This window comes from Engystomops pustulosus, chromosome 8 (genome assembly GCF_040894005.1).
Source record: "Engystomops pustulosus chromosome 8, aEngPut4.maternal, whole genome shotgun sequence".
In the NCBI taxonomy this organism is placed as follows: Eukaryota; Metazoa; Chordata; class Amphibia; order Anura; family Leptodactylidae; genus Engystomops; species Engystomops pustulosus.
Window position 1 is genome coordinate 120,408,114 of NC_092418.1, and position 18,718 is coordinate 120,426,831.

Here is an 18,718-nt window from a genome sequence, read left to right on the forward strand (position 1 = left end):
TACATTGTCCCCTTATCAAACGAGCTGTGTCGGGCAGAATTTTGGGTTGTTTTCATGGCTTCCACATCAAACTTGTTAACTTTGTCGCCACCCTGCTGTGTAATCCACAAAATATACTGGCAAACTTTTATCATTTACCAATATTATTTCAGCGCTTCTTGCGCATCTGTTTACATTCCCCTCACCCGCCATATCCTAAACTTATAAGAACGCTACTACACTTGATCTTATACAAAAGGTTCTTAGAAGTGCTGTTTGGGGAGTAGCCTAGAGACAGGGGCTTGGATTGGCGAAAGCTCGCCTGGCAGCGGAGCGCCAGCTCCATCTCAAGATCCAACTAACATAATTTTGACTGCAGCACCTTTAATCTACTACTAGTTCACTGCCTCCATACATCGTCCCCTTATCAAACAAGCTTTGTCAGGCAGAATTTTCAGGTGTTTCACCAGATACTTAGTGGAACTCGGCCCATCTGTCGCCGCCATGCTGGAGACCTGAAGTTGCAATCATAGCAGCGCAATATGGATGCCCCATACTGTCGCTCTTAATCATGGAACCATTTCCGTAAAAACAATTAAAAATAGAACCACTATGCTATTCCATTATTCCTAGGTGAAATATTCAAACGACCCGGCCTGATTTGAAAATTATAATTTTTTCAAAGTAAACGCTTCTGGCCCCCAGGCCCATTTTGGGTGGGGAGGAGCCGAGAGACAGGGGCTTGGACAGGCGAAAGCTCGCCTGGCAGTGGACCGCCAGCTCCATCCCAAGATTAGGCAGCCTCAGAGGCATCCATGCATGCTGCCCCTGCTGTTTCCTGTCCATTTTGCCTCCACGATCCTCCACAGCGTCCACCAATGTCTCATTTCCACTCTCTATACCCCAGACGCTGGAGCACGAGAGGATATGCAGCACATCAACCCTCTTATCAAACGAGCTGTGTCAGGCAGAATTTTCAGGTGTTTCACCAGATTCATAGTGGAACTCGGCCCATCTGTCGCCGCCATGCTGGAGACCTGAAGTTGCAATCATAGCAGCGCAATATGAATGCCCCATACTGTCGCTCTTAATCATGGAAGTCGTCTCCATGGCTGCCTCCACATGTCGTCCCCTTATCAAAAGAGCTGTGTCAGGCTCATTTTTCGGGTGTTTCACCAAATACGTTATGGAACTTGGTCACTATGTCGCCTATCTAGCCTCATTCGGTCACTCTGTCATGGCCATGCTGTTGCCCATATTTTTGGCATAATGGTGCGATTAAGCAGCCTCAGAGGCATCCATGCATGCTGCCCCTGCTGTTTCCTGTCCATTTCCGTGGTGTTTCCATCCTTTTCTGAGGTTCTCAGGTGTTTGGCAAGCTTCCCTGTGCAGAGCCTTGGTCCCCTTGAAAAATGCTCGAGTCTCCCATTGACTTCAATGGGGCTCGTTATTCGAGACGAGCACTCGAGCATCGGGAAAAGTTCGTCTCGAATAACGAGTACTTGAGCATTTTAGTGCTCGCTCATCTCTAATAGATACATATTAAACATTTACATATCTACCAATTGGGTGAAGTGGATATAGGCATAAAGAATGGGACAGAGATCTAGGAGGCAATGGCTGTCAGTACTTACCATTCTGGGGGTCCCTGGCACCAGCGTCTGGTCCTCCTGCCCAGGCTCCCTCCTCTGCACATATCTGGACCTGTTCTCTCTCTATTCTGTGTCTCAGTCTCTTAGTCTAACTCCTCCAGTAAGATCTTCCACCAAGAAGTTCTCCTCATATGAGTCCTGCTTGGGTCTCTTATACCCCTTAGTCTGCCCCCTCTTGTCTCAACAACCTCCCCCATGTAAATGAAGGGTGTTGGTCCCACTTCCTTATCAGCCAGGCTGATTGTTTATGGCACTTTGATTGTTCTCCTTTGTTATGGGTTTATCATCCCTTCCCACCGAAGAAAGGAGGCCAGGATGTGTCTTTCTGATGAAACTAGATAACTTCATTTGCAAAGCTTTACCATGTGAAATACCTCTCTGTGATTCCCTACTGATTCCACATCCTGAACAATAGGGAATGCAAATACATGCAGACAAGGCGTCTCCAATGACCATGTGACTGCCCTGTCCTGGAAATGGCTTCATGGAGCAGAAGAATATCATAATTTACAAGTTTTTGCACCACAAAAAGTTTGTTTTTTGCCTTATCATCTAAAGTCCTATTGTGTGCATTGCCTCTGTTTCCTTGGTCACCATTTATTTACATCATAGACCTATGTTTTTGGCACATTTTGAAACTCAGGTTTATTCAAGGCAAAGCAGGTCTAATAACTTGCACAACTCATTGAGACATGTATCAGGTGTGTAACTAAATTACATGTATAACTAAATAACAGTAATAATGAGAATTCTAATAAATAAAAACATTGGGGCTCATTTATTAAGGGTTCCGTGGCCGCACTTTGGTCAGAGTCCCAAATTTTCCGTTTTGCGCCGAATTCCGCCGGATTTTGGCGCACGCGATTGGATTTCGGCGTGGCCATCAGACACCTACTGGATATTGGGCGCACGACATTAGTGAATCCCGGCAGAACCCGAATCCTTGTCGGACAACACGCCACAGAATTACTACTGAACCAGGTAAGTAAATGAGCCCTATTGTCATTGATTTCTACAACATATTGGCCCAGATTTACTTACCCGGTCCAGTCACGATCCAGCGGCGCGTTCTCCATTGCTGATTCAGGTTCTGCCGGGATTCACTAAGGATTCTCTCATGTAAAACAAGATCTGATTTATAAATGAAACATTTTCCACATTCTGAACATGAAAATGGCCTCTCCCCTGTGTGAATTCTCTCATGTTTAAGAAGACCAAATTTATTAATAAAACATTTTCCACATTCTGAGCATGAAAATGGCTTCTCTCCTGTGTGAATTCTCGCATGTCTAACAAGCTTTGTCTTTTGAATAATATTTTTTCCACATTCTGAACATGAAAATGGCTTCTCCCATGTGTGAATTATTTTATGTTTAACAAGATATGATTTTTGAATAAAACATTTGCCACATTCTAAACATGAAAATGGCTTCTCCCCTGTGTGATTTCTCATATGTGCAAGGAGCTTGGATTTAGAAGGAAAATATTTGCCACATTCACAACATGAAAAAGTCTTCTCCTTAGTGGTATCTCCAGGAGGTCCAGTCTGTGTTCGGTGACTTCTTATCTGACTTTTAGAATGTGACATATCAGAATAAATGCCCAATGTAATAGGATCAGATGATAGATTGTTGCAGAGAAGGTCTGAAGGTAAATCCTTTCTGCTGTTGTGTTCTTTATATGTATCTTGTGTGATCCCACAATCATGAGCTTTAATATCGGAAGATATCAGATGTTCCTCAGAGCTCCTTGTAACGTCATCTGCCGGGAATAACAGGATAATTAATAACAAAGCTAATAACATTTTAAAATATATACATATTTATAAAAATGTCTACATACATTGCTAAATTGTCTTATTTCTTATCATTTATGATTTCACTTTCAGATATTTGCCACATTCTGAACACATAAACAGCTTCTCTCCTGTGTGAATTCTCATTAAATCTCGCCAACCAAATGTGCCACTCCAGAGTTTCTCAGTGTTGTGCCTGATATTTCTATTTACAGATGTGGACATATGGAAAGCCACAAATCTGAGACAAATCATAGAAAAAAGTGACAACTCTTTCCCAAATAGACTCCAGTGTCGAGTTGGCTCAGGCAGAAGAGTTTTCAGAAGAATTTGCTACTTTTGTACATCTTAAAAAAAAAAAACACAGACTCAGCTGCCTGATATATCACCCTCTAAGATCCATCAGTCAAATACTAAACAAGGACTGAGCAAAAGTAGACACACAGATAATTACTTTTATTAATACTGTTATTTATGTTTTTAAACTGTACATACATTTATCATAGATGGAACTAATCTGTTCGTATTAGATATACAAAAATGTAAATCCTACAAACAAAAAGCAAACTATTTAACATCAACTAAAGCCATACAAGTCACATCAATAGGATACATCTAGTGTAATACTTACCATTCACCTCGAGCACTGCAAAAACACCAACAGCCAATCCTACATGTAACTAAGGCGATGCCTAAAAAACGGCTCATCAACCGCAACAAACCAAATTCACGAACTTACACGAAGTAATCAGTGACTAAGCAACCATATACATGAGAATAAATGTCTGTGTGTATGGGATCTATTATCCCAACAGACGGTAATAGTTTCACATTTTAATATAAACTTTTACAACTTGGTGCACATTTTACCATTACCTTTTCATATTGGTTTTTTAAATAAATCTTTTTGTCATTTAAAAATGTTTCCTTTTGTTTTCTCTATGATGTAATTTTGATAAATGTCACAAGTGACGTCAGCAGACACTGTGTATATATAGAGTTTTGTGTATGTGAAAAAAGTATGTATTGTAACTACACCTGATGAAGGCTCCAGTTCAAAGTCGAAACGCGTTATGAACCTAATAAACGATCAACTTTTAAAGAAATAAAGTTGTCTTTTCGCCAAGACGCAGCACCACTATACAAGATAAGTTTTTCCATGTGCTACCAGCCTGCCTCTGGGGAATAGGTTTTCATTTTACCATCTCCTCAAATATAAAATGGTGTAGATTGGTGCAAACTTGGTCCCCATGGAGGTTCCACATGTTTCTTTGTAGAATCTTAATATATAAGATAATTGTTTTGGAGAAATAATTATATACATTCAACAATTATTTTATCTGTGTTTCTGGTCATTTTTTTGTTTTACTTAAAAAATTTTGTACTGTCTCAAAGACTTTTTGATGCTCAGTAACAATATATAAAATGGGGCATCAAAGTTCCCTATGATGTAATGTGGATACAAGGAATATTCTCTCAAAATGTATACATTATGTTCTGTGACTCTTCAATGTGTTGAAAGTGCTTGCATGTATTCCTGGAGCTGGGGGTCTATAACTTGATGGTGAACAGTCAAGAACTGATATAATAGGTGGTCCAGGGGGATTTATATCGGACTTATGTATCTAATATGGGGAAACACACTGATACTGGCTACACTGTGCTGATTATATACTCCAACAGAATAAATATGAAGAAGATATATATATATATATATATATATATATATATATATATATTCTTTCCTGGGAATATAGAACAGTCTAAAGTGCAATGTTGGAGCGAGTACGATACAGCCGAATATATAAATGCACAGGTCAGTGATTGTAAACCAGTTCCGTACATAATTAATATCATCTTATGATTATTACACTATATATAAATACCTGCGCAGGTCATATATTGTATACATTTTTTGAATCCTTTTGTCAGTGTGGGGCCTCTTACTGAATTACCAGTGAAAGTATTTCAACATCTAATAGACAGGCGCAATCTATCACCCAGCTATATACCTCAGTACGTAACATCAGCCCTGCCTTACTCCAGAACACTAGTGACTGTCTCTCTGCTGTCTCTAACATCATGTTTTCTCTCTTCCTGAAACTTAATCTTTCTAAGACCGAACTTCTTGTTTTTCCACCATCCACTAACAGAGCCTATCCTGACCTCTCCATAACAGTCTGTGGGGTCACTATAGCACCGAGGCAGCAGGCCCGCTGTCTTGGGGTTGTGCTGGACTCCGACCTCTCCTTTGAGCCACACATTCAATCTTTTGCTCCCTTCTGCCGGATGCATCTCAGAAACATCTCTAGAATCCGACCGTTTCTCACATTTGAAACCTGTAAAATGCTAACTGTTGCTCTGATTCACTCTCGTCTAGACTACTGTAACTCTCTACTAACCGGTATTCCACTCACCAAACTCTCTTCTCTCCAATCGATTATTAATGCAGCAGCCAGGCTCGTCTTTCAGACTAAACACTTCACGGATGCCTCCAGTTCATGCCAGTCTCCTTTCGAATACAGTTTAAAATAATAACCCTCATCCACAAAGCTCTGTATAATGCTGCACCCCCCTACCTCTCCTCTCTTATCTCAGTCTATCGCCCAACTCGTGCTCTTAGATCCGCCAGTGATCTTAGATTAACCTCTACCCTAGTGCGGACCTCCCACACGTGTCTCCAAGACTTCTCTAGAGCTGCACCCATTCTATGGAATGCTCTGCCCCGGACTATCAGACTAACACCTAACCTCCAAAGTTTCAAACATGCTCTTAAAACCCATTTCTTTAGGCAAGCCTATAACACTCGTTAATTGCATGGAGTTTTAACTCTTTTACTAACCCTTCCTGTGTCCTCCTCCCATCTGTTATCCAGCAGGCACCAGGCTTCTCTGCAGTCCCATTCACCCTGGACCTTGTATATAAGATGACGGCTGATGACTGGGTCAAGCGATAGCAATTCTATTTATTATATTTTGTTCTATTCTCTTATGAAGAATGGCTGGACCATTATATATTCTATTACCTCTTGTGTCACCCCACTCTTACTCATAAACTGTAAGCTCTTGCGAGCAGGGACCTCACTCCTCTTGTTCCATATGAATGTTTGTGCTCTGTCATGTTTTATTATATTTGTATTTGTCCCTCTATTTGTAAAGCGCTACAGAATATGATTGCGCTATATAAATAAAGATTATTATTATTATTATCATTCATCTCTTCTTCACTCCAATTTTTTTGCCAGTGTGTGTCCTCCCAAGTGTATGGAGGTGGTGGGGAGGACTGAGGGGCAAAACCAGGAACGTCCCGACATAAAGTGCAGCGTCATCCTCACACTACTAGGCGCTGGATACAAGTGACATATGAGCCTATTCTGAACAATTGTGTCTTCTTTATACAGAAATCCCACAGTGAGAACACAATGTCCTTACTAAGGTAAAACATCAGCTGCTCCTTTATCCGAGCTCCTCCACATTTTTCTCTCCTTTTCTGATTGTGTTATATAATTGTACAAGTTCTGTCATTTAATGTGAAGTTTATTGGTTAAAGCATCTCATACAATTCATCATCAAACTCAATTACAAATCCAGATGTTTGATATAAATATGGCTTCTCCGCTTGTGGCTTCTCTCATATGTCCAGAGTTGTTCATCAAAGTAAAACGTTTGTCACATTCTAAGCATTGAAGGTGATGAGTGGGAGAACTTCAAGTGTAAACAGTTGTCTACAGGGGGAGGAGGAGAGAAAGGATGTGGGAGGTGATGGTCTGAGGAGGAGTGAGGAGTGATGCTGAAGGAGGAGGGATGCAATCATGCAGATGACCATTTACATTTACAGTGACCCGCCCCCCACCCCCTTGGACTCAACAAAGGATTAACTAAACTAAGTAGATGATTAACTAAAGGACTATAAAGAAGTAACTGTTTAAGGATAAACCAAAAAATTATTTATATTGACCATTACCTGACTCCATTACTGAAAAATGCCTTTCATGAAGACAGTTACCCTATAAAATGCTTACTTTCCTGTGTGAGTTCTCTGATGTTTGTACAGTTGTGATTTCTTAGCAAAACATTTGCCACAATGTGAACATGAAAACGGTTTCTCCCCTGTGTGAATTCTCTGATGTATTACCAGCACTGAATTATAAGCAAAACATTTGCCACATTCTGAACATGAAAACGGTTTCTCCCCTGTGTGAATTCTCTGATGAATTACGAGCACTGAACTATAAGCAAAACATTTGCCACATTCTGAACATGAAAACGGTTTCTCACTTCTGTGAATTCTCTCATGTTTAACAAGATCTGATTTTCCAATGTAACATTTGCCACATTCTGAACATGAAAACGGCTTCTCTCCTGTGTGAATTCTCTCATGTTCAACAAGATGTGATTTTCTACTAAAATATTTCCCACATTCTGAGCATGAAAATGGCTTCTCCCCTGTGTGAGTTCTCTCATGTACAACAAGATGTGATTTTCTACTAAAATATTTCCCACATTCTGAACATGAAAATGGCTTCTCCCCTGTGTGAGTTCTCATATGTAAAACAAGATGTGATTTATGAATAAAACATTTTCCACATTCTGAACATGAAAATGGCTTCTCCCCTGTGTGAGTTCTCTCATGCTTAAGAAGACCATATTTATTAGTAAAACATTTTCCACATTCTGAGCATGAAAATGGCTTTTCCCCTGTGTGAGTTCTCTCATGTCTAACAAGCTTTGTTTTTTGAATAAAACATTTTCCACATTCTAAACATGAAAATGGCTTCTCCCCTGTGTGAATTCTTTTATGTTCAACAAGATGTGATTTTTTTATAAAACATTTTCCACATTCTGAGCATGAAAATGGCTTCTCCCCTGTGTGAATTCTCTCATGTACAACAAGACTTGATTTGTGAATAAAACATTTGCCACATTCTAAACATGAAAATGGCTTCTCCCCTGTGTGAATTCTCATATGTGCAAGGAGCTTGCATTTTAAAGGAAAATATTTGCCACATTCACAACATGAAAAAGTCTTCTCCTTAGTGATATCTCCAGGAGGTCCCGCCTGTCTTCGGTAACTTCTTATCTGACTTTTAGAATGTGATGTATCAGAATAAATGCCCAATGTAATAGGATCAGATGATAGATTGTTGCAGAGAAGGTCTGAAGGTAAATCCTTTCTGCTGTTGGGTTCTTTATATGTATCTTGTGTGATCCTACAATCATCAGCTGTAATATCAGAAGATATCAGATGTTCCTCAGAGCCACAAGTTACGTTATCTGCCGGGAATAACAGGATAATTAATAACAAAGTTAATAACATTTTAAAATATACATATTTATAAAAATGTCTACATACACTCACCGGCCACTTTATTAGGTCCACCTGTCCAACTGCTCGTTAACACTTAATTTCTAATCAGCCAATCACATGGCGGCAACTCAGTGCATTTAGGCATGTAGACATGGGCAAGACAATCTCCTGCAGTTCAAACCGAGCATCAGTATGGGGAGGAAAGGTGATTTGTGGCCTGTGAACGTGGCATGGTTGTTGGTGCCAGAAGGGCTGGTCTGAGTATTTCAGAAACTGCTGATCTACTGGGATTTTCACGCACAACCATCTCTAGGGTTTACAGAGAATGGTCCGAAAAAGAAAAAACATCCAGTGAGCGGCAGTTCTGTGGGCGGAAATGCCTTGTTGAAGCCAGAGGTCAGAGGAGAATGGGCAGACTGGTTCGAGCTGATAGAAAGGCAACAGTGACTCAAATCGACATCATGGATGTGCAGCCGACAAATCTGCGGCAACTGTGTGATGCCATCATGTCAATATGGAGCAAAATCTCTGAGGAGCTTCCAGCATCTTGTTGTATCTATGCCACGAAGAATTGAGGCAGTTCTGAAGGCAAAAGGGGGTCCAACCCGTGACTAGCATGGTGTACCTAATAAAGTGGTCGGTGAGTGTACATTGCTAAATTGCCTATTTTCTTATCATTTATGATTTCACTTTCAGATATTTGCCACATTCTGAACACATAAACAGCTTCTCTCCTGTGTGAATTCTCATTAAAACTCGCCAACCAAATGTGCCACTCCAGAGTTTCTCAGTGTTGTGCCTGATATTTCTATTTTTTATTTCCAGATGTGGACATATGGAAATCCACAAATCTGAGACAAATAACAGAAAAAAGTCACAACTCTAATATACTCCAGTGTCCAGTAGGCTCAAGCAGAAGAGTTTTCAGAAGAATTTGCTACTTTTGTAAAAAAAAAAAAAAAACACAGACTCAGCTGCCTGATATATCCCCCTCAATCAAATCCTAAACCAGGACTGAACAAAAGTAGACACACAAATTTCCAGATTAAAGATGACTGATACTTTTTTGTTCATATCTCAAGCTTTATGTTCCTACATCTCTGCACCTCTACACCTGTACATTACTATTCCCCACCATATCTGCACCTTTACATCCCTGCACCCTATACCTCTATACTCCTGCCCCCTATTTACCTGTACCACAGCTTTTCTGCATCCCTGGACGGCATACCTCTGCATCCTTACTCCCTCATACCTCTACATTCCTGCACCCCCATACCTCTATATTCCTGCACCCCTATACCTCTACATCCCTGCACCCCTATACCTCTACATCCCTGCACCCCTATACCTCTACATGCCTGCACCCCTATACCTCTACATGCCTGCACCCCTATACCTCTACATGCCTGCACCCCTATACCTCTACATGCCTGCACCCCTATACCTCTACATGCCTGCACCCCTATACCTCTACATGCCTGCACCCCTATACATCTACATCCCTGCACCCCTATACATCTACATCCCTGCACCCCTATACATCTACATCCCTGCACCCCTATACCTCTATATTCCTGCACCCCTATACCTCTACATCCCTGCACCCCTATACCTCTACATGCCTGCACCCCTATACCTCTATATTTCTGCTCCCCTATACATCTACATCCCTGCACCCCTATACATCTACATCCCTGCACCCCTATACATCTACATCCCTGCACCCCTATACCTCTATATTCCTGCACCCCTATACCTCTACATCCCTGCACCCCTATACCTCTACATGCCTGCACCCCTATACCTCTATATTTCTGCTCCCCTATACCTCCACATTGTTGTTAATGACTTTCATTGGTTAATTTAAGAAAATGCACCTAAAACCACATCAGAACGGATCACAATGCAGTTCAGATGCATATAACTACAAAATGTGAACACACAATGAAAAGCAGATGTTCAGTAACAAGCGCCACATGTTTTCCATAGAGTATTATTCAGCTGCACTGTGTGTGCGTATAACTATGTCCCCATTTACAGGTGTTGTGCAAATGTATTTCAAAGGGCACATGTCAATCAAAATGCTTCCAAACCAACCCTAACCCTATGTTATTATGGAACAGCATAGAGGAATATGCTGCTATACAACATTGTAACGAATATATTCATACATACAGAAATACAAACATATATGTTTACATCCATGACATGTACACTACACATGTATACACATATAGGATAGATACATACTACACATCTATATACACTATAGGATAGATACATATTATACATCTATACACACTATAGCAGTGATGGCGAACCTTTTACAGACCGAGTGCCCAAACTAATACAAAAACCCACTTATATTTCACAAAGTGCCAACATGGTATTTTAAGCAGTAACTTATTGGTACATGTTCTTCCACATCTTTCAATCGTATCAGCCCCTGAGGCCACCAATACACTTGAAAGAATGAGGGAAAATTCAGACTCTCATTGTAGCTTCTCTCCAGGGTCTGTAGAAGAAGAATGGTGGGTCCATCAGGATGACTTTCAAAGATAATGCAGCCCTGTCCACACCTTCTCACTTTTCCCACCATTGTAAACAGCCAATGAAGTGTTGCTATAAAATAGCGCTAAAAGCAGCATCTCTTAAGTCGCCTGGGACTGCAGGAAGATTTGTTGGATTTGTTCCTGTCTGGTGACCTCTGTCTATTCTATGATGGCCTGAGTGCCCACAGAAATGGCTCTGAGTGCCACCTCTGGCACCCGTGCCATAGGTTCGCCACCACTGCACTATAGGATAGATACATATTACACATCTATACACACTATAGGATAGATACATATTACACATCTATACACATATAGGATAGATACATATTACACATCTATACACATATAGGATAGATACATATTATACATCTATGCACATATAGGATAGATACATATTATACATCTATACACATATAGGATAGATACATATTACACATCTATACACATATAGGATAGATACATATTACACATCTATACACATATAGGATAGATACATATTATACATCTATGCACATATAGGATAGATACATATTATACATCTATACACACTATAGGATAGATACATATTACACATCTATACACATATAGGATAGATACATATTACACATCTATACACACTATAGGATAGATACATATTATACATCTATACACACTATAGGATAGATACATATTACACATCTATACACATATAGGATAGATACATATTACACATTTACATATCTACCAGTTGGGTGTAGCGGATGTTGGCAGAAAGAATGGGACAGAGGAAAAATCAGTTCTAGGAGGCAATGGCTGTCAGTTCTCACCATCCTGGGGGTCCCTGGCACCAGCGTCATGTCCTCCTTCCCAGGCACCCTCCTCCGCACATATCTGGACCTGCTCTCTCTCCATTCTGTGTCTCAGTCTCTCAGTCTAAGCTCCTCCAGTAAGATCTTCCACCAAGAAGTTCTCATGTGAGTTGTGCTTGGGTCTCTTATATGCCTTGGTCTGCCCCCTCTTGTCTCAACAACCTCCCCCATGTAAATGAAGGGTGTTGGTCCCAGGCTGATTGTTTATGAAACTCCTTTATTATGGGTTTATTATCCCTTCCCACCTCAGAAAGGAGACCAGGATGTGTCTTTCTGATGAAACTAGATAACTTAATTTGCAAATCTTTACCATATGAAATGCCTCTTTGTGATTCCCTACTGATTCCACATCCTGAACAATAGGGAATGCAAATCCACGCAGATACGAAGACACCCGATGACCATGTGACTGCCCTGTCCTGGAAATGGCTTCATGAAGCAGAAGAATTTCATAATTTACAAGGTTTTGCACCAGAAAAAGTTTGTTTTTCCAAACATCTCGCCTTATCATCTGAGGTCCTATTGTGTGCATTGCCTCTGTTTCCTCGGTCACCATTTATTTACATCATAGACCTATGTTTTTGGCACATTTTGTATCTCAGGTTTATTCAAGGCAAAGCAGGTCTAATAACTTGCACAACTCATTGAGACGCATGTATCAGGTGTGTAACTAAATTACATGTATAACTAAATAACAATAATAATGAGAATTACAATAAAGAAATAAAAACATTGTCATTGATTTCTACAACATATTGTGGAGCAAAAGTAACTGCATTTACTGATTAATAGATGTGATTTGGTCTCTACAATCTTCACTTGCTCAGTGATTTCTCACATTGTTGGAGTATCCGGGGAAGCAGCCCGGCCCAATACATCCAGAACCTCAGGTGGCAGGTAGCTTGTTCTGTTAGAAGTATCTGATTATGTACATGTGGCTATAATATCGCTATAATACTTATTCTACATCCCGACTATGCACATAGGTGGCAGAGCCCGGGCTCCGAGGGGGAGTGGGGCTGATTGTACCACAGGGGAGGTTGTCAGTCGGTACTTATCCCTGTGGTTCATTCATAGCTCCAAAGCTTTTTACTTGTTTTTAACTACTTTTTGGCTTTAGTTTTCTTCCCCATTTTTCCCTTACATTGCATTTGTTCTATTGATGTAATTCCTGAAGACTGTGCATATAATATTTATTAACCCCTTTGCGTTGCAGCGTTTTTTGTTAATTTCTCACTCTCTATGTGAGGGCTTATTATCTACATAACAACTTTTACTTATCAGTAATGCACTGAAATTGGCAAAATCCCCTTTTCATCACTTTCTTGTGGGCTCAGTTTTTACGACTTTCACTCTGCACAACTGATCCGTCTGCCTTATTCTTTAGTTCGGTACAATCAAAGTGATATCACATTTATACAGGTTTTATGGTGTTTAAATACATTTTTGAAAATTAAAAGAATGTGTACAAAAAAAATGTATTTTAGTTGTACAAAAATGTAGTTTCGCCATCTTCTGACTCTAATGACTTTTACATACTATGATGTACAGAGCTGCGTAAGATGTCATTTTCTGCAGGATGAGCTGACGTTATCATTGCTACCAGGGTGAGGACTGCGCGACCTTTTGATCACTTTTTATACATTTTTTATGCGATTTAAAATTGTGTTAAAGTGGCGTTACAGATATTTGGGCACTATTTTCCGTTATGTGGTCCATCACTGGAAATAATCATTTCTATAATTTGATAGATCAGCATTTTGGGACACGACGATGCCTAACATGATTGTGATTTTTACTGTTTATTACGTTCTATTTATTTATTTTTTTTACAATTTTTAGATCCTTTCGGGTACTTTAACCGTAGATCGTCTGATCATTCCTACTATATACTGCAATATTACTGTATAGCAGTTTATGGCATTTGTACACAGCATTTATTACAATGAGCCACTGGCCTATTGTAAGGAATCTGCAATACTGCCTCAGAACTAACAAAGACAATGGATCGCCGATCCCCGATGACATCACAGAGAGCGACGATCATAATAAACATGGCGGCACCCACATACAGCCCCAGCAGCTCTGCCTCGTGCATGTACAGTACAGAGCCTGAAGAGGTTTATAAAGAGTTCTCATTTTTGTATTTGATCTCATTTGTGAAACCTACTTTTTGATATTTACACATCCCTTCTCCATGACGGATATAAATCTCTGGTGTCCACAATAAGCATCACATCTTTTCTTTTTTCTTGTGATTCTCCTGTGATCTTGACTTGTGATAAGATGTCTCAATGTTTTTGTTCCATAACTGTAATAACAATAATCCTTCTCCTGATCGAGTGTCTTTTGTGTTGTTGGATTTCTTCTTAATTTTCTAATAGAGTCTCTCTAGGAATATTTGCTGTTTCCAATAACTTTTCTTATGGGACTAAGTACATTAATGTGCCCACAGTTGCCGCCAGTAATGTGCCCCACACTGATACCACCAGTAATGTGACCCACAGTTACCCCCAGTAATGTGCACCACAGAACCCCCCAAAAAATGTGTCCCACATAGTTACCACCCTTAATTTCCCCCACACATCCTCCAGTAATTTGCCCCACACAGTTACCCCCAGTAATGTGCACCACAGTTTTCCCCAGTAATTTCCCCTACACATCCCCCAAGTAATGTGCCCCACACAGTTACCCAAAGTAATGTGCCCCACACAGTTACCCCCAGTAATGTCCCCCACACAGTCACCTCCAGTGATGTGCCCCACACAGCTTCTCCCAGTAATGTGCCGCACACAGTTACCACAGGTAATGTTCCCCAACAGTTTACCCCAGTAATGTCCCCCACACAGTTACCCCTATTAATAGTGATGCCTCTGTACATTCGCAACAATGAAACATATATACTTCATTATAGTCCAGAAGGAGATTGAAGGGAGGCAGGAGCCTGAACCTGGGGAACAAAGCTGTAGTTTTTGAGAAGGTGTCGGTGGATGCTGCTTGTCCCTCTGAACCCTTGTTACCAAAGGTGATGTCACCGGTATCTCCGATGCACAGTCTAGCGAGGCGGCTGGCCGGGGCTTCCACTCTAAGCTGCCATCTTGTAAGAAACTCTACAAGGACAATTCTGTTTAATCTAATGACTGATCATCTCTGGGTGACGTAGGGATTTCTCTGGTGTTTCTGTAGCTGTATGTCCAGTCTGTAATGTTGTTATTGGCACAACCAAATGTGAGGTGTTATGTACAGGAATAAGCATTGCTGTAAGTGTGATACATACGCATTGGGGCTGGTTCCCCCGGATCTTTTACCACCCTAGCAACGCCCCTGCCTTTCAGTATTCTACTTACCTGGGAATGTAGATCGGACTAAAGTGCAATGTTGGAGTGAGTACGATATAGCCGAATATATAAATGCACAGGTCAGTGATGGTAAACCATTTCCATACATGAATAATATCATCTAATGATTATTACACTATATATAAATACCCTGCAGGTCATACATTGTATATAGTTTCTGGATCCTTTTGTCAGTGCGGATCCTCTCACTGAGTTACCAGCCAAAGTATCTCAACATCTAATAGACAGGCGCAATCTATCATTCATTTCCTCTAGTGTCTAGTGGCAAAACTTGTGTCCTCCCAAGTGTATGGAGGTGGTGGGGAGGACTGAGGGGCAAAACCAGGAACGTCCCGACATAAAGTGCAGCGTCATCCTCACACTACTAAGCGCTGGATACAAGGGACATATGAGCCTATTCTGAACAATTGTGTCTTCTTTATACAGAAATCCCACTGTAAGAATACAATGTCCTTACTAAGGTAAAACATCAGCTGCTCCTTTATCCGAGCTCCTCCACATTTTTCTCTCCTTTTCTGATTGTGTTATATAATTGTACAAGTTCTGTCATTTAATGTGAAGTTTATTGGTTAATGCATTTCATACAATTCATCATTAAACTTAATTACAAATGCAGATGTTTAATATAAATATGGCTTCTCCGCTTGTGGCTTCTCTCATATGTAAAAAGTTGTTCATCAAAGTGAGACATTTGTCAGATTCTAAGCATTAAAGGAAACCTTTCATTATAAAGGACATTTGTCACTGATGACTGGTTCCTAAAGGGCATAAAATGCTCAATATTAATCATGTTTTGGATAGTCCTTTAATCTTTTTACTTCTATAAAAATCCTTTAGTTTAAATTACCTGACTCCCTGCCAGAATCATGTACTGAGTCCCAGGTGGGGAGTGGGAGAACCTGAAATATAAACAGTTGTCTAGAGGGAGAGGAGGAGAGAAATGATGTGGGAGGTAATGGTGTGAAGAGGGGTGTAGAGCGATGCTGAAGGGAGGAGAGATGCAATTGAGCAGATGGCCATTTAGATTTGAAGTGACCCTCCCTGGGACTCAGTAGAGGATTCTGGAAGGAAGCCAGGTAAGAAAAACTAAAGGATTGTAAAGAAATATAACAATTTAAGAATAAACCAAAAACTATTTCTATTGAGCATTACCAGCCTCAATTATTGGAAAATGCCCTTTATGAAGACAGTTACCCTATAAAATACTTACTTTCCTGTGTGAGTTCTCTGATGTTTGTACAGATGTGATTTTTGAGCAAAACATTTGCCACACTGTGAACATGAAAATGGCTTCTCCCCTGTGTGAATTCTCTCATGTATTACTAGCACTGAATTATTAGCAAAACATTTGTCACAATGTGAACATGAAAACGGTTTCTCCCCTGTGTGAATTCTCTCATGTTTAATAAGATTTGATTTAAGAGTAAAACCTTTGTCACATTCTGAACATAAAAATGGCTCCTCTCCTGTGTGAATTCTCTCGTGATCAACAAGAGTGGATTTTGTAATAAAACATTTCCCACATTCTGAACATGAAAACGGCTTTTCAACTGTGTGAATTCACTCATGCTCAACAAGCTTTGATTTTTGAATAAAACATTTGCCACATTCTGAACATGAATATGGCTTCTCACCTGTGTGAATTCTTTCATGACGAGCAAGACTTTCTTTTTTAATAAAACATTTGCTACATTCTGAACATGAAAATGGCTTCTCCCCTGTGTGAGTTCTCTCATGGTCAACAAGATGTGTTTTCTTACTAAAATATTTTCCACATTCTGAACATGAAAATGGCTTCTCCACTGTGTGAATTCTCTGATGTATTTTAAGTGCAGAAATGTGCGCAAAACATGTATCACATTCTGAACATAAAAATGGCTTCTCCCCTGTGTGAATTCTCTCATGTTGAACAAGATTTGATTTGTAAAAAAAACATTTACCACATTCTGAACATGAAAACGGCTTCTTCCCTGTGTGAATTCTTTGATGTGCAAGGAAATTGCTTTTAAAAGTAAAACTTTTTCCACATTCTGAACATGAAAATGGATTTTCAGGAAGATTACATTTAAAAGTCATAGATTTTCCACATTCAGAGCTGGTGGATGCTCGTAGATGTTGATTTGTTCTTCTGTATCCTCTTTTTTGACCATTATTCTGTGATGTATCAGAAGAAGTGTCCAATGTAATAGGACCAGATGATAGATTGTTGCAATGAAGGTCTGAGGGTGAATCCTTTCTGCTGTTTTGTTCTTTATATGTATCTCGTGTGATCCCACAATCATCAGCTTTAATATCTGAAGATATCAGATGTTCCTCTAAGCTCCTGGTAACATCATCTGCTGAGAATAATAGTAATAGATTAATTAATAATGGAGTTAATAACATCTCTAATGATATAAATACAAAAAATGTGAAGAAATGGCAGCACAGTCCTTTAACAAATAAGATGAGAGCGGCTGCTATCCGGTGAACGCTTACCCACAGAGTAAGGTAAATAATTGTAGGAATACGGAAGCTCTCATCTCTAGCCAACTAGAGTTGGAATAAAACACCTTGGGGGACATTATTCATAAGTTTTTAGACTGTTCCTATCGGTTTTTTGTGCAGTTTATTAATTTGGCACATTTTTGCGACATTTTCTGGCGCACAGCACAGTCCGGCACTTAGTGGTTCTGAGTGCCTGCGCCTTGTCTGACATAGTGAGAGGCTGCTAAACAGATGTTTGCTCGGCATCTATCACTATTTTGTACCTAAAAAGTCACTAAAAAGTTGCAGAAATGTCCCTACTCTGAGCAGCTGCACTTGAAAAAAAATTCAATTTTCATTACAGAAAGCAAAGGTTTTCGCTTCCCAAATGAAAAATGACCTCTGTGATTTCTGCTAGTTGCACCTCTACATTCCTAGCCTCTTGCAGCGGCGGGGCTATCATATGATAAATATGCCCCTATGGCATAGATACATTTTACACATTCTAAGGAAACACATATTCTGCACATAAAAGTTTTCCCTGTGTACTGAAATGACTCATAAACACTTCCCACATATGTAGCAGGTTCCTGGAAACATTTTGAGGAAGTGGATTTAAAAAAAGAAGGGGACAGAGGAGAAATCAGTTCTCGAAAGCAATGAAGGCTGTCAGTACTCACCATCCTGGGGGTCCCTGGCAGCAGCTTCACGTCCTTCTTCCCAGGCTCCCTCCTCCGCACATATCAGTTCTCTC

General features: G+C 40.1%; 1 protein-coding gene across 1 annotated transcript in view; it reads right to left on the bottom strand.

The window, feature by feature from the left end:
• The window catches only part of LOC140076181 (uncharacterized), a 60,682-nt gene that overhangs the window by 12,977 nt on the left and 28,987 nt on the right, over window positions 1–18,718 (bottom strand). The window contains exons 5-9 of the mRNA XM_072122696.1: window positions 16,709–16,814; window positions 16,346–16,416; window positions 7,448–7,565; window positions 3,588–3,667; window positions 3,204–3,392 (exon numbers count right to left, since the gene is read on the bottom strand). Coding sequence (XP_071978797.1) covers window positions 3,204–3,392; window positions 3,588–3,667; window positions 7,448–7,565; window positions 16,346–16,416; window positions 16,709–16,814 — 564 coding nt within the window. The remainder of the gene's footprint in view (window positions 1–3,203; window positions 3,393–3,587; window positions 3,668–7,447; window positions 7,566–16,345; window positions 16,417–16,708; window positions 16,815–18,718) is intronic.